Source organism: Cygnus atratus, chromosome 12, assembly GCF_013377495.2.
Source record: "Cygnus atratus isolate AKBS03 ecotype Queensland, Australia chromosome 12, CAtr_DNAZoo_HiC_assembly, whole genome shotgun sequence".
NCBI classification, from domain to species: domain Eukaryota; kingdom Metazoa; phylum Chordata; class Aves; order Anseriformes; family Anatidae; genus Cygnus; species Cygnus atratus.
This window is the reverse complement of record NC_066373.1, coordinates 9,590,691-9,610,022: the sequence shown is the minus strand read 5'-3', so window position 1 is coordinate 9,610,022 and position 19,332 is coordinate 9,590,691. Positions and strand designations below refer to the sequence as shown.

Sequence of the window (19,332 nt, the reverse complement as noted above, 5' to 3'; positions counted from 1 at the left end):
AAATCTGTTGGTTTTCTAGTGATAAGGTATCTCTGAAGGGTAAACCCGAAGGGAATGTTATTTACCATGTTATTGGTTGCCAAGTAAGCTCAGTGTATCTCTGATGTCTACTAAATATACTAAAACTAATGCTTGGTTTATTTTTTTTACAGTAGAGAAGTTGTTTCTCCTCGCAAGACGTGTAACCATGTGTAATTGGTCTCCGGGTGCTGGCTCTGTGCTATCAGCTGCTTCCCCAGCACGTGGAGTCCTTTGTGTTGAAGTTTGCCGAAACACCGTTATTCCTGCTGGTCAGAGGCAAGGCAGTAAAATGAGATGTTAAAATAAGTAAAGAAAGCCCAAATTTCTATTAAAAGAGGTTTAATCCAACATGGTTTCTAAATATTAACCATGTACTAGTTTCCAGCTGTGACATGCAGCACATTTAAAAAAATATATATGTACAAAACAATCGAATATAAAAATGAGCCCAGGTCCCCTGACGTCACAGTGAGTGTCAGTAAAACACAACAATAGAGAGGAAAGAAATATGGGATTTCATACAGGAAAAGGTCCAAAGAACTCCTTCTCAGAAAAGCGAAGAGTATTTATCACATTTGGAAGCAAACATTTGTTTTGCTTTTATTCCTTCAGTGGTCTGGAAACAGGAGTTGTAGAAGCTGCCTGTCAGACATCTCTGAATCTGGCCAGCACCTTCCCAAGCACCAGCTCGCTGTTAGGTACCGTGCTTTTGCCTGTTAGCAGCCAGCTGCTAGCAGGGAATTGGAACCCAAGCGGTCATTTTGTTCCAAATGAAATCTGCCTTTATTGTTCTAGCTCTGTTTTTCATTTACTCTGTTAGTACCATCTGCTCTCATTTTAATTATTTTTGTTAAAGCCACCTGTTCTGGTGCTATATTAATCTTTTTAATGTATACAGGTTTCTTTGTAATAGACCTGATGCCATATATGAGAAGCATGCCATGCTTTTTCCAAGTAATACATGTTTACATGTGGACGCACATTTCAAGGTAGGCTGTGCTACCCAAGAAAACATGAACTCATGGAAATTCAGAAGGTTTTTCCCTCAAAATATTAGATCAAGAGAGAAATTGCCCTTTCAGAGGATGGTAGGGGAAGGGGAGAGGGAGGGCTGGGAAAATAAATTTCGTTGCAGATGTTTTTTAGTTTGGAGGTTGACTTTTTTGCCTCTTCACAGTGGGAAGGAAATGTCCTCGGGGGCACAGGTATCCTGAGTTTTTTAGATAGTTTTGTGAGCCAAAAGACCAACTGCAGTGCTACTTCTCATTTGAGAACCAGTATTCGCAACACAGAGCATGAGATCAAATAGGGCTATCTTGCACACCGATATTTGCAGGCTTTGATGAGCAGATAGTGTTGTTGGATGGTATTTGGCAAGCCTTCTTTACCAGTATGTCCAAACATGTATGAGGGCTTGCATGCAAATGGTGGGAAGGGGAGAGTAAGTTGATGCCTCTTCTGTTCTACCTCGTATCTTTGGTGAAATTGCAGAAGACAGGAATGTGACCCCATTACCAGGCAGCTTCAAAAGTGATAGTGAATGCTTGATGTGCCAGCTAACGTGAGGCACAATTACACTTTGAGTTTTGTTCTTGTTGCAGATTTCCAGTTGTCATTTCTTGTCAGAGATAGGCAGTAGATACTCATGTATTGAAACCAATACGTTGACTAAAATCAATGCCTTGATATGGTTGAGATAGTGGAATGCTCAGACTTTAGATAAAGAAATATTATTAGTTAATCAAGAAAAATATAAATGAGAGGCATTCTGGGCCTCTCTTCTTTGGCACAGCAAGAAGTATTAAAGCTATAAGTGTTAAAGACTTGGAATTAAGAAAGCATATTAAAAGCTCTGCTATAAGTTTCAAATACTATGTTCTCATTTACTCAGTACATTGTAGTGCTGAGTAATGAGGGGCAATGGAGAACTGCGGCGTTTTGTTTGGATACAGACCTCTGTAACAGGTTGAAATCTGTAGAATCTGTACTGTAAATCCTTATTTCTCAGAGTGTTTAATGGCATTGAGAATAGCATCCTTTTCCACATCACTGCCCTATGCTTTGGTGATTCCATGAACAGTGAAGTGGAAAGAGGATATCAAGGCTGAATTAAGGGAGACGTTTCAATTGGCAGTGCATTCAGCAGAGAGGAAGGTGCTTGATCATCTTCCCTTCACGCTTCGTTGGTGTTTGGCTTTTCAGTCTGAGTCAGAATCAGAGTCCTCATCTGAAATTAATAATAATAATAAAAAAAACCACAACCAAACAAAAAATCGTCATAATGAAAACATAAACTAGAAGCTGCAGCAGCTTTAGCTCTTACTGAGAGAGACCTACTGCTTCTCTGTGGGTGCCTGCTTTGAAGGATGTGGCATATTTAGGAGGAAGCTTTTAAAATGACAGTGCTTGCTAACCTGATAGAGCCTGAATTAGTATTTCACAGGACCTGTGAAATGCTGCTGAGAGGCACTTAGACAGTGGCAAGAGAGATAACGGTTCCAATGAAAGAAGTCACAAAGATATTGTTAACATGACCACCAAGAGGAAGTCTGCTTAAGATGTGCTTCCTGTACTAGAATATTGCTCTTTGCTGTGGGTCACGGTTATGCACTGCCAGTTAAACAGATCTGAAAGCCAGAACCTTTAGGGCATTAAGAAATCCCTATAGGCCTATAGAGATACATTTGCCCAAGCTTGAGACTGGGCTTGCAAGAAGCAAGAGATTCCCGGCCTCTGCAGTTGAGTCACAGCATGAATGTGGGTTTTTGTGCTAGAGGAGCAGTGCTGCTGGGCAAAGCTCTTTCTTGGTCACATCACTAACACAAAGCTGCATGACTACCTGTTTGTAAGTTGATATGTTTCTCTCTCCATCTCTAGGCAAATGACCCAATATTTAGCCTAATTTTATACCCTAATCACCTGATTTTGTTCTGAGGTAATTTCAGTTTGTGGGAAGAAAGTTCTGGTCTTTCTAACAGTCTGTTTCCTGTGATCTGTTCACTTACGTCTTTCCTTAGTCTCTTTGGCCTAAAGCTTAGAAGCACTTAACAGTCTACTAAAATATCTGGAAATGACTGTTAGCTTTACTGTGTATCTTCTGGGATAAGTTGTGATGATAAAGGGAAAAGAGCTTTTTGGACAATTAAACTAAGACATTTTGATGGGAGGGGAAAAATGTCTGCCGCACAGTAACTTCTACAGTTGGATTTAGGGAACTTTCAAAGGTAGATGGCACAAAACTGTGAGAAACTAAACTTCAAATTCTTGGCTTGCTAGTATCTTTATAAATAATTAAAATTCCAGTTGTTACGTTTTAAGACTGAGGAGCTTCATAATTCAGCCTGCTCAAGGCATAGAAAATTCAAGTAGCCAAGAATGGAAACTCTTTTTACTGTCTGAGTGCTCTTGCTCTCATATGAGGGTGAATAGAGAAGGAAGTCTCATGTTATGTGCTGTATGACCAACACGGGGAATTTTACCTACCTTCTGACTTGCGCTCTTCAGGGGACTCAGAACTGCCTTGCTTGAGGAAAGTAACCAGGTCATTAAACGTTATGTAGAAATCAATAGCATACACTATTGTGGCTATAAATCCAAATACCTGAAAACAGCAAAATAATATTATCCTTAACAACAGTTCATGTCTATCAATGACAAACCAGAATAAGCTTAAGTAACAAAAGAAAATTTCTTGAGAAAAACTTGGGCTTGATTTTGGCTTGCCCCACTCTAAAAAGATGGGGAAGGGAAAAGCCCTGTGACTGGCTGCCATCAACTAACTAGAGAGCTATTTTGGGAGCCTGAGCAGTGATCCCTGCAGTTGCTCTGTCAGGTGGGTCACTTAGCCCTTCCCTGGGCTACATCCCTCTCTGGCTCCGCATGTGTTCTGAGTGTCCTGTGCCAGGTACAACAGGAGAACGTAACCTACACTGCCGCTATCCCAAGGCATCTCTTTACTACTGCCAAATCACCTCAGTTTCCCTAGAAATACTTTTTTTTTTTTTTTTTTTTTTTTAACTTATTTGCAAAGAGACACATGTCTATTGCAGCATGACTTGGGTTGAGATACAATGATTCTGGAGTTACCTATTCAGTATCAAAGCAGCAGCTATGGTAAATACTGTGTTGCACTGTTCCATGTCTAAACAGAGTGACAAAAATTACAACGAGATCTTTGTTGTGAAATTGTGTATGACCTGGGATTGCTTGGTAAAGATTGGTGGCTAACAGTACTGGGTATTGTTCTTCCCTGTCTTCTAATGTCTTCGTGCAAATTTTATTTATGATGTATAAATTATTGATGCCAAGAGTCAAGTTGCAGATGTAGAGGCTGTATCTTATTTCTGAACAGAAAATGCTGACAATGAAGGCTCTTGCCTGGACAGTCCATATCCTGGAGGGTAAAATGACACTGCTCTTGTTTCAACTCATCCAAGTAAAATTAAGCAGTAGAGGCACAAGGTTGGAATTACTTAATTTGGATCATCCTTAGCAGTTACATGTATTATTATTATTTCCCCTTCATTCAAGTATTTTTTTTCAGGAACAGATAAGTTTTATGTTCATATTACAGTTGGTAGAATTAAAAAGCAGAATAGGTGCCTTCCCAAAGTAGTACAATTAACTTTGAGCAGCAGTGTTTGGATGAAAACAGCTATTCATTGATTCAAAACCTGTTTTTCTAAGTAACTGGCCATTTCTTCCTTGCTTTAGGCAAATTCTTTACTTAGTTAATTGAATAAGCTTCTACTAATTGCAGTGGGGTCAAAATTTAGTTGAGTCTGATGCATGTGCATATGCAATTCACCAAAATACTTAAGTGAGAAGCTCACATCTACTTACTCCTGCTGCTTTAGATGCTCCATCGTTGTATTTTGAGACAGCAGCGATTGAAATGGCGAAATAGATGATAGCAGCAGTGACACAGCGCAAGAAATCCTGTAAAATAAGCCATCTTGCATTGTCAGATCAGTCACATAATTTCAAAATACAAACTCTTCTAAGAATCGCTTCAAAAATTATAAATGTTTGGTGTTAAGTCACTGGACTTGCCTGGTGCTGAAGTGTGAATACAGCATGGTATTTGTAGCAGATGAGTTGTTCATCTGGGAAAGATTTTTAAATGAAAGATGACTGAAATCTTAGCATTAGCTTCTGCTCCTACACATGTTGGTATAACGCCTCCCTTTATCGCACTTAGACCTTTCTTCAAGGGCTATCTTTCTGTGACATTTCACACGAGGCATTGCAAGGGCTAATAGAAGAATCATTTGAAATGCCTTAAAAAGTTTCACTTGTAAGCAGAACTGCAGTACCAAGTGCTCTGCAGGTGTACCACTGCGTATGGGAAGAAGGCAAGATGAAAACTGCACAAGTGTGTGCTTGCTTCTGTACAGAATTAGCCCTGTCTGTAGGAACTCCTCATTCAGGAAATAAACACTTGTAGTGTTAAAACTATCATTTATATTAGTATGTATACCTGGGACTCCTGCAGCTAGCCTGAAGTGAACGTACTGATTTTTATCATAGAAATATGTGCTGCCATAGCTCTGCAGGGCAAGGGCCATGCCCTCTAATACAAGCAGCGATGTGCTCGAGCAGCCGTATCTGTGAACTGTGTATTAAATGAAGAACTGTGATTCCTAGGGCATGTGTAAATCATGTGAGTGGAAGAATGGTATCTTGACCTCTGTTCACAATTAGATCTTCTGCCTTTTCAGAACAGATGGATGGATAAGATACCGTCTCAAGAGACAAATTCTACAAGAAACTTGATTCCTCTGGAGTCAGACTGAGGTCAGTTATCTACATTCTGTGGCTGGAGTATATTATAGTAATGGATTTAATAAACATAAATGCTTTTTTGTCGTAGTTCTGGATGGTGAAATTGAGATAACCATCTGAAAAGCATGCAAACTGTCGTAGTCAGTCACTGCTATTGTTTTATCTACTAAAGGCCTTGCTAATGCTCCTTTTATACATTGAGAGCTCCCATTCAAATCTCACCAGGGTGAACTTGTGCTAGACTGTATCAAAAGAGAACCCAAATTGATTGGATTAGTGTGTTTTTTTTTTTAAGTGTGTGTACTGTTAGATAAATGTTCCCTTAATAATGTATGTTTGAAGCAACAGAGACATCCAGCGGTCATTGAACAGTAATTACTTGCAACTGCAAACCGGAAAACTCCCTAATGAGTAGCCAGCGACTGTGTGTGTGAGACTCTGCCAAAAAGAGCTGCAGGACATCCCCACTTAACAAACGTAGTTACCCGTTTGCATGTGAGTATGACTGCATCTGAACAGCATTTACCTGAGAATTTTCAAACATTTTAGTGAAGTAGATGCATTACAACACAGCGTGCCTCAGTTTCTGCATTTTTAAGGGTGGCAACATTGGTCAGGCTGATATTGGCTGCTTTTGAAAATTAAGTGCTAAACCATTTGCCCAGAATCAGGCATAAATTCTGTGCTCTAGTAAAACTGTGTTTTGTGTCAACACCTAGAAAGTATATAGTAGAGCAGAGTTTAAAGAATGCTTTGGGACCTTTTGAATGAGAGGTAATATGGACATATGTCTTGTAAGAAGGTAAAATTGTTAGCAGCCAGCCTAAACTCCAGTACAGTCCCTTTTCTGATGTTCTACTGTACAATTAAATCTGTGCTTATATTTCACATTTCACTTACCGTCAAAGGCCAGTAGAGTCCTTTAAACTTCTCATTAAGTTTAGAGGCATAGGCAAAAAAAAGAAACAACGCCAGCAGAAATTCTAGGAGTGGTGCCATCATGAAAGAGGCAGCTGAAGATGCAATATAGCAGATAAAGATGATAAATGACAGCACCTACAGTAAAAGGAAAACACTAGTTATTTGCATGGAAAAGCCTCAGGCAGCTGAGCAGCTTTGAAGTGTTACTCTGCCGGTGATGGCATATCTTGCTTCCCACTTTTCTTGCACCAAATGAATATTCTTGTTTGTTGAGGAATAAATCTAATGTCATTTATTTCAGTGTATGTAAAATTAACTTTCCAGACAGCTTGATGCATTTGCACCTATCTGAGTCAATAATTTGCTCTGGATTGTAAGCAACTCTGGTAACATAATTCTGAAAATAGAGTGGAACATTGCCAAGCAAACAGAGCTTTAAGCTTTCAACTATGACAGTTCTCATTTAAAACACAAATCTTAGTTCAGATAGCCCAAAGTAGCTTAGCATTTATAATCTTCTTAGAGTTGAAAGAAAGTAAGTCTTCTGTTGATGGATAGAAAAGACCTGAGAATTAGTTACGTGATTTCTGTACATCTCTGGTTCTAGTTTCCCAGTGTAAACAACTGTCTAGCTAGCATATTAAATAAAAACACTTTCTCTAAGTGCATTTATTATGTACTAATTTACACCTGAGTTGCTGTACTCCACCTTTCCTCTTGGCGGCAAATTTCTGCCCTGGGTGCTCAGATATGTTTTTGGTCACCATAGCAGTAGACACCATTTGAGTATTAGATTAGCAGGACTTTCTCAACTTTAATTCTAAATTGGGAATTTAGAATTCTCACTCATCTAATCCTAAAAATAGACATATTTCTCTCCTACATGGTACCTATGAGGGCTTTGGGACCTTGGGACTTTTGGGTTCTCAAAAAGCACAAATGTTTGGACAGAGATGATCAGTGCATTTCCCTCATTAAATTTCATAACTATGGCTTTATTTGATTGTTGCTAGTGTGTGTTCCTGTGAACCACCTGTACTTCAATAAATACCTTCATTACATTTGAAAGGTAAGGCATTAATTGCTCCTATGAGAGATCAGTCAACCCTCACGTACATGCATCAAAAGAGCCCATTTACATATAGTGGGCAAATAAGCAGTTCAATCCTATTGAAATGATTTTTTAATTTGATAAATTAACGAGCCTTTATTCTAAATTCTGTAAAAGCAGTCAGTTCTTGACCAGGACTATAGCAACTGGAGTATATTGTTTTGATCCATTAGGACTGGGTGGTGAATTTGAAAGGATATGACATTTCAGAAAGATACTGTATTTATCTTAAAAATGCCTCTCTGCAGTTCTTGTTTCATTAAGTTGTAGAAAGATGGTTCTATTTATTATATAGAGTTCATTTCCACATTGAGGGCTGTTGTCTGTTAATATTTATCCTATTTGTTGTTATTTATCTTACTATTATTTGCTATTGCTTGAATAACCTCTTTGCAGGCTTTTCCAGAGTTTTCATATAGTGGGAGGGAACTCATTTGATGTATCTTATCCTCTATGTTATTTTATTTCTGTGAATGAAAAGTAATACATATTGTTTGAACAGAAGATGGATGTAACAGAACTTGAGAACTGATAGGAGGAGAGAGGACTTCTTCCTCCTTCTTGTCATACTGCCCATCCCTTCCCACCACCCAAGGAATGAGAACAGAAATAACTTGACTTCAGTTTTGTGAATCTGGTTCACCCACGTTTGTGGAACATAATTTAGACTTGGTTTCAAGTTTTCTAGGTTCAAAAAAATCGCTATGTAGATAGGACATTTCTTTCATGTTTATCCTGGTGTTTAAAAAAAAATCTCTCCCTTTTTTTCTGGCTAAAGGAAAGTGTGTGATGGCTGTGATCCAGAGACAGAGAAATACTCAGGGATGAACAGCAGCAGGTACGTTCAGGGTAGGTCCAACCAAGGAAAACCCTTCCAACATGAGAAAGTTAGACCTGACCTACACTTCGCAGATCCCTTATGAGAGAATTAAATGCATTAAATGTTAAATAATACATCATATGACAGCAGTGAGGGGAGGTAAAGAGGCAAATTTCAGATCTGTAAGTTCATGAAGCACAGCAGAGATGACTTTGACCTCGGTTCCATTTGATACGTTAACTCCTGTGCTGCCTTTAAACCGTGAAAAAGGTTTTCTGTCAGAAGCATTAATTATTAGGTAAAATGAAGGGCCTTTCTGTTCTCTTAAGATCAGCCATATGGTAATCTGTGTAATTTGAGGTTCCCATGTTCTTCCCCTCACCCCGGTGGCCCTGAGCAGGTCTGCAGCAGTTGGAAGCACTCTACAGCAGGGCTTCAGGTGCTGCAACACAGCTCAGGACACAAACCACGTTTCATGTCAAGAGCACGCCAAGGGGACTTTTCCTGTTCCTCTGTGCTGGTGTGATGACAGTATTCCTGTTTGGGTTAAAAATAAGCTGCTGAACAGATGAAAGGATCAGCCTGAGCGTTATGGTTTTCTAATTTGGTCCCATCCAGAGAAGATGGCATCTGGAGAAGTATTACTTGTCCATTATAAAATCTAGTCAATTGGCTAGTTACTTGCTCGCACAAATCCCTTAGTTCTTGATAGAATCGGAGCAATCTCCTCCTGCCTGTTCCTTAACCCTGATGCATGGTTATCATACTCCCAGCTCAAACACCAAAATGACTGCTGGTTGGGGTCCAGCCACTCAGAGCTTTCCATGCCTTACCCTACTTGTCAGCATCCTATCGTGCACAGGAAGGACATGTCAGGGCTGGATTGAAAACCCTTGAATTGCAAGAGTTCCCTTGATTTCAGTAGTTATTGATGATAATAGTAAAAGGGAAAGAATCCAACACAAAGAGTGATAATTGCTCCTCTATTCATTCCTTACTTTAGAGGTGTTCAGAGCCTGAAAAGGTCTGAGGAGCGTTTTATTTACTAGCACATAAGCGAAATACCCACCCACAAAATAGTGGATCAGCTTTTGAAAATGAAGGTTTGATAGACAGTATTTTTAGATGTTAGAGCCTTCAAGGAGGTGAGGCTGGAAGGCACTCGGAGGGAAGCAGCAAGGCTTGGGAAGAAAATTTGAAACAAAAGGAAGGTGGTGCCTGATGGGTCTGTCAGGTGGTGGCTGCTGTGCTGCAACTTGTTCTTTGGCTTTCTTGCTTTGTTTGTCTGGTGGTTATGTCAGAGCCCTGACATGGATATTAATGCCAGATCTGCTCTGTAACTTGGGGACAGTTCTGCATAATACAAGAGCACACAAAGCTGTCAGCTTTTGACTGTGTTTCTCATTTCTCTTCTTGTAGAGCTCATTTCCCCTTCTGATGGGTGGAGTGCATGGACTCCCTGAGCAATATCCTAACAATATTATTATCTAAGACTATTTTTTCTGTTTTCTGAAATATAAAAGTGACTAGGTAACTTGTTATCATCTGACCTTTTAATTGTAGTGCTAGTAAGTGAAGGAGTTGATACAATCTGAAAACTTGATAATTTTAAAATACACTTCTCTTCCCCCAGTAAAAACACTGATGGGCCAGTTTGTACCCAGAAATAACGAACACCTATTTATTTACTTCTCCAGATTTCAAGTCTTTGAGACAAATATCTAGCAAACTGAAAGTTGCTCTAAAATGACTACATCAAAGTAACCTTCAGAATGTAGCCTGACCCCTCTAAAGACTGTCGAATGATCACACTTGCTTCACTTTTTTTTTTAAACTTAAGTTGCACTTTTAAACATTCATTTCAGAGAGGTCATTTCTCTAACAGCTCTATGTCTGCTAAAAAAGAGAGGAAGTTTGTGAGGCTCAATGCAGTTGCAAGTTTATTTCTAGCACTTTCAGACTCTGAAAGCACTGCTGCTTTGGGGGGTGAGAAAGGAGGAGTATTTTATCAGTTGCGTTAATTTGTATTTACACAGGGGTTTTTCTTTTGCTCCTGGAATTGCATCCTTGTGATTGATAGCAGTTCAGGAGTCTGAGTTGTTCCTGCCCTCCTGCTGAAAGGTTAGTGTGATCCTTGCCACTTTTGCTGTGGAGGAATATTTGGAGGCAAAAAGCTCTTGTTCAGCAAAGGACAGAACAAGATCCTTTCATGCTCTGGCAATGGTATGAATATAAAAAGTCTTGTCAAAAGAAGAGGCTCAGTTTTTCACTAAGCACCTTTTTTTGTGGGAATGTACACAGTCAATTAAAAATATAATTAAATATTACTTTTTAGAAAGGAACTCTGGGTATTGTATTTGACACAGTAAACTTCTCCCATGCAACATTTACTTAATAGTGTATTTCTGGGCTTCTTAAACCAGCCAGACACTATGAAGGCTATACTTTATTGCATAACCAGCTTTCAACGTAAGGTATAAAATAAAATTACTTAGTGCGATTAAAGCAACGTGCTCCTTAAGGGAAGACTGCTGAAGTGCTGAGGTCAGAGGCAGGATGTGAAGGCGTTTGTCTCCCCTGTGCATGGAGAACAGACCCACTGCTGCCCATGGGGGATGACACGGATGCCAGGAAACAGCTTACATCATTGTACACAACTACACACGCCCTGCTGTACTTCACTTGCTGCTCTGCGTGGCCAAATGTGTGCTGCTCATTTCCCCCTCCACAGAAAAGAACAGGTTTGCTTAAATAGTTTAAAAAGTGACTAGTAGTGATGTCTTTTGGACAACTGTGTATTTTGTTATTGTTCACTAGCAGAGACAGAGATATCTTAGGGGTCTCTACTGTTGGGTTACTTCATGTTCCTTGTGGAGTCACCTTGGTTCTTGGTCCACCCAGAGTTAGCAGCAGGGGTTGCCTGGCTACACACCCAGAGAAAGTCACAGGGCTTGTCTTCAAGGGAGGCTTTACACAGAGCAGCTGGAAATTTCAGTTATGAAGTACAGTTCAGAGAAGACTGAAAAGAGAAGACAGGAAAATAAGAAAAAACAGATAAAACAATTTCTACATCCTTTGTGTTGTCACAAAGGTGACAAAGGACAACCTTATGTAGTCATATTTTTATTACACAATTTGTAATGCCATTGCATACTGGCTTCTGGGTTATGAGCATGGCTGTTCAATGGTTCCAACACGAGACAGAGGGAACTGGAAAATAGGCCTCTTATGGAGGAGGTCAACATGGATGATGTGTTGGCCTTCAACATGGCAACTTGAATATTTAGGAAAAATGAACAGCTTAAAATGAGTTTTAAAGTATATAGAAGATATGGTATGGGGAGAAATTAGAAAGGAAAATAAAATTAACCTTGTCAGAGAGAGAGAGTGGTGATTAGAAAGCAGTGGAGCCAGACAGCATAAACAGGATCAGGAGAGAGACAGCAAAGCTTATATACGTATTTGATGTTGCTGCACCTTTGTGGCTGTGTAGCTATCCCAGATGGGATAAAAAATTCATAAGGTAGGAAGATCAAAAGGCAAAGGAGCAGGGGGAAAAACAGCTTCCTTCTCTGAATAAAATTTGAGATGATAATTAAGCTTCTAGCTGTAATTAGTTTCATCACCAGCGTAACTTGTTCTAGAGGAAGTGCCAGAATGCCCAGATTTGGTAGCCCACAGAGCAGCTGACATGCTGACATCAAAGACTGGATGCTGACAGTGTTTGGGTGCTCTTTCACTTCATAGAAGAACGTGCGCAAATGTTATTTTAAGAACATTTTAAAAATGTTTTTTAAAAGCCGGCTCTGGCAGTTTTCTTCCCTCTGAGCTCTGCAGTCCTGCCCGGAAGGCTCCGTTTCGGAGCTCTGTGCAGCTCTCCTCCGGGACGTCCCAGAGCTCGTGGTACCAGTGCTGTGCATGTGGCAGGCTGTGAGGCTAATTCTGTTTCCTTGGCTGTGTTCTGTGAAGGCTGGGGGCTTGCTTCCTCCAAGAAAGGCCACATTGTCTTCTATGTCTACCAAGACCTCAAACGGTGCAAATTAAGGAGCGGTTGAATGTGGCAGTTGTCTGAATTCATGAAGTCTGTCAGTCTGCTCTAATTTATGACAGCTGAACTGATCGTATGTCAGCCAGGTCTATTGGACAAAACAAGACAATTTAATGGAGTTACTGCCACCAAGTGCGCTAGCAGCAAGATCATTGGGCTGAAGGAATTTGCTGAAGCCCAATTCTGTTCCTTTGCAGCCACAGACTGAAAAGAAGTATAGCCATCTACCCCAGATATATTTGCAAGTTGCTTCTTTGCTTTGGTGGTATGATACTTTTCAGAATATGATGGTTTGTTTTTTTGATGTTGAAATAAAATTATTTGGCATTCTCAGTAGTTGAACAAAGAACCTCTGAACTACCTGCAGGGGTGCTAATATTTACATGACCTTAATGACTGAAAAATAAAGTGCATTTCTTGTGACTTGCCAAGCTGCTGAATAATGAGAGATTCAGTAGCAATAATGAGAAACCCATTTTTTTTCTGAATAAAAGATGCTGTTCAAAATCTGCATCCCATGAATACAATTTACATGCATTTATGCAGGACCTCGCCCAACCCTAGTACTGTCAAAGAGAAGGAATCAGACATTTAATGCAATAAATGGAAAGCTAAAGCTGAAACGCAAATTTAAACTATGATAGATTTAACTTGGACTCATCTTCAAATATCTGGTGCTGTATTTCTTTAATTGTATACAGACTGGATTTTTTTCAGGGGTCTGCGTTGTTTTCAGGGATTTCTTCTGGCAAAACTGATGCTACTGGAGAGAAACTACTGCTGCCTCCCCTCTGCCAAGAAACGTCATCCTAAACATGTGGGCTGGCCTGCAAGGAGCTTGCAGAAAGCTTACACTGCAGCTTCGACAGATGGATCTTAGAGCTGCTTTCAGCCCGCCAAACCCTCAGGAAGCCCTAAATGGCCTTACAAAGGATAAATCCCTATTGTTTCAGGACACAGCAGTTTTTATTACTTTGAAGAGGCATAATCAGTACTTCTCTCTGTCAACAGAAGGGTAAGTCTGACCCCATGACCAGAACAGTATTCCTCAAATATGTCACCAATCAGAAATGTTAAAAAGCCAGGCACCCTGGAAGTCGTCATTTGCTGGCTGTGAGGTTGTATGAGGAATTCCAGTACATGTCATAGTGCGTAACAAAAATAGGTGCCAAAGGAGCAAAGTTGGTTGGGCTTTTGTATCATCTAAATGTGTTTCTTGTCAGCTACAGATGCTGTATGAATAGGGAGCAGGGGTATGTGGAGTTTTAAGGCTTCCTAGCAGAGCTAACATGCCCCGTGACTTGTGGCTACCCAGCCCCAGGCGTGGATTCCCCACCGCAGAAATCGCCCTCACTTCCTGAACGAGCAGGGTCCTCTCAATGCCAGTCCTCCGGGGCCAGGCTGCTTCCCCTCGCTGCCTGCCCCAGGACTGTGCCCACAGACCAAAGGTTCACAGGAGCCGATGGGGAAGGGCTGCCTGGCCCCTTGCCATCACCCATCACCGTGGGTACTGCGCTGTGTAGGGCAGCCAGGAGCCTGCCTGTGCTGCTGGCCCTTTCCTTTCTCTTGTTTGAATTGCCTTATTTCCTTCTCTGGGCTAGTGCAGTGGACAGCCACAGACATGTTACAGATCTTAAACATACTGATTGCTGGTTTGGGCGGTCTTGGTGTTTGGCTACCTGCTGTCAAAACTGTCAATCTCCTGCTAAAATTACAGAAAACTTCGTGTTTGGAAATTGAGAAGTTTAAATGATGCTAAAAGTTATTTCAATCACTTAACTGTCAGTTTAACTTTTGGTTCCTAAATACCCACTACCCATGTGGGTACATTCCCTCTTTGCCTGCTGGCTGAGAACTGTTCATCTGTTAGGCTTTCTGGTATTTTACTTGCTGGTGTAACACTTGAAGACCTTTACAGGCAAAGGCCTGCAATTACTGCCAGCCCAGACCTCAGAGCTTGACCCTAAGGAAAACCATAGCATAGTTCTAGGGGAGCAGTTTTTCCACAGCAAGTTTGTTCTTTATTATTTGGTATGTTAATAGTAAATGACTTCCTTGGGGTGAGCCACTGTGTCCTCCTGGGTGATCAGGGACAAACAGGGCTTTGAGGGAGCTCAGCACCGAAGGCTAGAGGCTGTGATCCCCCGCAGAAGGGCACCTATTAATTACCGAGTTAGATCCGCACCAGGCAGCGCAGGCTGCCCTGTGCCCCGTGCTAGCACCAGCAGTTAACGCATATACCCGGGCGCTGTGGTGCCTGGGTGCACCGTGCAAATGGGTCAGAATGAGATAAAAACCGCAGAGGGTGCTGCTCCGGCCCCTCTCCCAGTTCCCCACCGGGCTCTGCCTGCACCGGGGCCGCAGCACCCCGCAGGCTGCAGCCCCCTCCCAGCCCTTGCCGCCTCCCCCCCGGCCCTTACCGACTCGGCGAGCAGCAGCTGCCCCTTGCGGGAGCCGAGGAAGTCCCGCGGCGGCAGGAGCGAGCGCAGCCCCGGCGGGGCGGCGGCCCCGGCCCCCGGCTCGGGCTCCTCCATGGCTGCGGCGGCCGCGGGCTGGCGAGGAGGAGCGCGGGCGGCTCGGTCTGGTGCCTTTTTTTTTTTTTTTCTGAAGGAGGGAAGCGGAAATCGTGACAATGCGGAAACGTGAAAAAAAAAAAAAAAGTTTCAGCATCCCCAAAGCTGAGGGGTGGGGGATGCGGTGCGGCGGCTGCGGGAGGGAGCCTGAGGGGGCAGCGTCCCCCTCAGCACCTCGGTCCTCCGTCAGCACCTCGGCTGCCCCTCAGCACCTCCTCCCTCACCACCTTGTCCCCCCCGCCTTCATCTTCCCCCTGCACTCCTGATGTTTTTACTCCTGTGCTGGGTGACCCAGGCGGCCTCTTCCCCCAGCTTGGTACCTCAAGTGTTCAGCTGCAAGTTCCCTTTCCGCAGCACAAGGCCTTTTATTCGTTTGCTTTTGGCTATTGTGTTGCATCTACCTTGAAACTCTCCCTCACACGGGTGCTTGCCCTTTAATTTGAATGCTCAGATGATGCCTAAATTTATGATGGGCTTTCTGAGCGTAAAATCAGTTGTAGCAGCAACCCTCACACACATTGTAATAGTGTGTGACGAAAGACACAAACTTCATTTTATCTGTTATCTTCATTGCATGTTAACACCGCAGCATTGCTGTGATTGCTACGGAAGACTTACTTCCAACGCTATTACAAACATAAAAATGAAAACTCAGGGATCAAAAGGTCTCAGCAATAAAACATTCACACAGCCTGATGCTCACCACCTAGGAGGTGGATCTGTGGAATGGGGAACACAAGTAAGGGTGAAAAAATCTGTTCCTAAGCTGTTTGCTGATAACTTCTACTTTTAAGTACAGTTGACAAATAACGTGAAATAATGCATTCAGGGCCATTTGTAAATCTTTTTATTACAGAAAGACAATTATGAAATTAATTTTCATCCAGATGAAGATGTAGTTAAGTTTAGAAAAACAAGACAATTTTCTGTGACGTATAAACTGGTGAAATTGCAACGCTGAAACTATATATAGATGTAATAACACTTATGAACAATACTTGCAAAAATGTAGAGAAATGCACAGGAAATTCAAAGGTGAACACATGAAAACACATTCTTTAAAAGAGAACAGTAAAACAATCATCAATTAAGAAACTTCTAAAATAGTAATCTTATTTTGCAGGAGCACTCCTTTCTCTTGGTCCACTAATGCTAATCTTCTGGAAAAGAAGAACTGCATCAACAACACAGAGAACAAGCAATATAAAACCAAGCACCTGCAAAAATAACAATGATAACATTAGTTTTCTCTTAGAACCTCTATCTTTTGCTGCAGTGACTCATCTGCTGTTCCTCAAAGAAGCAGTAATTGCATCTCCCCAAGGTGCTTCTGGCCTTCTAAATCTGTGTGATTTCAGACAGCTGATAAATTAGGTATTTAAATCCCATCAACCTTTCATAGAGCAGTCTACACCCTGTTTTTGTCTGATGTTTGTCTCAAGAGCTAGAAATGTTCTCCTTGAAAGTGACGCTAATGATGCTGCATTAAGCAAGACAATGCTTTTATCCAAAAAGAAAGTAATTCTGTGTCTTCAACAACTGTCTAACTTCTGGCCCAGAGCAAAGTCAGCATTTGTAGAAACAAGCCTAGAAGGAAAGTGATAGTGCTTCTCTTGTCAGAAACGCTGAACTGGAAACATTTGAAATCGAAGAAAATGTACATCAATGTTTAAAAATACGACTTTGGGCAGGCATCTGGAAAAGTGTGTTTGCAGAACAACTGCGCAGTTAACCTTCTCAGCCCTTGCCTTTCAGTCTGATTCCACACTTTCTTTTAATTCAAGCATGTTTTAAAATTGAATTGTCTGATCAGCAGGAGTAATGCTAAGGCAAGCTTTTTCTGGAAAGCATAGTTGAAGACAGTTTGTGCCCAAGGAATAGTTTGTGCCCAAGGAATACAAGCCTAAGGGCAATTTTCTTTCTCCCAGTATTGAGGATGTCATGTGTTCTGCCCAAACTTGTTTTTCAAACTAGCCGATTGGAACATCTTCTGCTTTCAACTTAACTTTAATTCATGTTCATCTTGTAGCTGAGAATATATATTATATTCTACCATAGTTTGTCAATTTATCATGAAATCTTTTTGCTTAGGTTGTCAGTTATCAGCACCAATGTGGGCAACAGCTTTGCATCCCTCTGACTCTTAGGCTGATTTTGAAAAACTCAGGTGACAAGTTCTGTTCATTATTATTTTATTTTTGGTTGTTCGTCACATTCTACCTTGACTTGTATTTCAGGAAACTGACTGAAGTATATTCAAAACTGATTTTCCCCCCTTACTGCTTGTTACTGCTCATTTTTTTTTTAGCTTTCCTTCAAATTAATAATACCAGTTTCTTAAGATAGTACACTGGTTTGATCATAAGTACGAAAAAGTCTTCATAGTATGAAAAGACCTTTTCAAGTGCCATAATTTCTCAGGTTGTCAGAAAAAATAATATACACTTCACAAGGGAAGTACCAGCGTATCTGATAAAAAGTTTCAACCCTTTTTAGTAAGATAGCAGGCATTTCTTCTTAAATCCTGTAACCACACTGGATAGTCCAAGAACAACTATAGATTCTCCCACCTAGAATTTCTAACTGTTGAAGTAAATGCACGTTACTCTAATTAGTTAACTGTTTTCAGCATTAGTACTACTTCTACACAGTAGTTCCTAAATCCAGTACAGTCTTTAAATTACTTGATTTGGGGATTAAGTGAGATAAGCTAATGTGAATTCACGTCTGTTTGTGACTGGTTTTCCATAAGAGAGTTATTTTCATGGCCTTATCAAAATGTAAGGATACCAAATCATGTTGATTTTAAGAATCAAAATTCATTAATATTTTCCTACTTACTCCTCCAGCCAGTGTCACTTTGTTGGTCTTGATTATTACTGCAAACAGGCACACAATTAGGAGGAACACAGCTGCTATCACTGAGTTGAAAATATCCTGAAAAAGGCAGTGGAAGCAAAATATTGTGAAATACACACCTGAAGAAGAACGTGAATAGCTCCCAGTATGGTACAAGTAGTAAAAAGTTGCCATTTACTGTGACAATAGTATTAAACCCGTGTAAGATCAATAGTGACACCCAGTGGCGTGATGTTAAAAGAGCACTCATGACAAAACATCCTCATTTTACCTATCTTCACTTCTTGTTTTTTTGGCAGTCGAATTTATGCAAATTCTGTTGCAAGTCTAGTTGACAGACTAAAACAGTAAGCAAATTAAAAAATAATAATAAAAAAAGATGTAAGAGGAGAACTCGTTAACATTTAAGGAAAGCATGTATTTAATTTGTCAAGTGAAGGATGAAAGGTACAGTATTATAAAGTTAAGCAAATGATACTCACTACAGGAGGAACTGTTAAAAAAAACAACAAACCCCTACATTAACTGACATAAACCAGCTCTTTAGAAGTCTGTGCAAAAGAACACAACAGTTGCTGTTGGGCAAAACTGACTCAACAATGAAATACTATTCTCGCTTTAACTTCATAGAAACAAGGACTGAATTAACCCTGCATGTGAACTCTCCGAGCAGTCTTCCATTCAAGATTACAACACGCATAAAATAGGCTTCATCTCGAACGCGAGCCGATACTCACAGCCAAAGGCCAGAATAGCCAGGTCATCCTTTTGTCTAGTTTTAGCAAATACAGTAGAAAGAACAACAACGTGATGATGACTTCCATGATCGCAAGCGCTGTGTATGCTTCATGGGCTCTCGAGGCAACGAAGCACACGAACGCTACGAAGGCCACCAGCTGCGAGAAGAGAAGGGATGAGAGGAGAGGCCGACCCCTGAGCAGCCCCGCAGCGAGCTCTCCCCGCAGGGCTCCTCAGGTACCGGGGCCGCCTGAGGGGACGGAGCTCGCCCGCCCGCCGGCCCTGCCCCTACCATACGGCCGAGCTTCAGGGCGCCCCGCGGGGAGCGGGCGAAGCCGGCATCCACCGCCGCCATGGCGCAGGGGCCGCGCCGGGCGTTGCCGTGCCTCGATCCGGCGGGCGGGGACTCCAACGGCCCCGCTCCGCCCCGAACGGCCCCGAACCGCCCCGCTCCGCC

General features: G+C 41.5%; 2 protein-coding genes across 2 annotated transcripts; both read right to left on the bottom strand.

Annotated features, from left to right (window-relative positions):
* Nucleotides 1-343: 343 nt before the first annotated feature.
* Nucleotides 344-15,318, bottom strand: CMTM3 (CKLF like MARVEL transmembrane domain containing 3). Its single transcript, XM_035543498.1, has 5 exons — nucleotides 15,126-15,318; nucleotides 6,706-6,861; nucleotides 4,864-4,959; nucleotides 3,505-3,622; nucleotides 344-2,248 (listed from the first exon to the last, which is right to left on the bottom strand). Exons 1-5 carry the CDS (start codon nucleotides 15,237-15,239, stop codon nucleotides 2,220-2,222), a joined length of 513 nt encoding a protein of 170 aa, XP_035399391.1. The 5' UTR covers nucleotides 15,240-15,318; the 3' UTR covers nucleotides 344-2,219.
* Nucleotides 15,319-16,108: 790 nt separating this feature from the next.
* Nucleotides 16,109-19,332, bottom strand: LOC118246424 (chemokine-like factor). The gene is made up of 4 exons (XM_035543499.2): nucleotides 19,168-19,332; nucleotides 18,875-19,033; nucleotides 18,120-18,215; nucleotides 16,109-16,495 (listed from the first exon to the last, which is right to left on the bottom strand). The coding sequence occupies exons 1-4, from the start codon at nucleotides 19,228-19,230 to the stop codon at nucleotides 16,391-16,393; spliced, it is 423 nt and encodes a 140-aa protein (XP_035399392.1). The 5' UTR covers nucleotides 19,231-19,332; the 3' UTR covers nucleotides 16,109-16,390.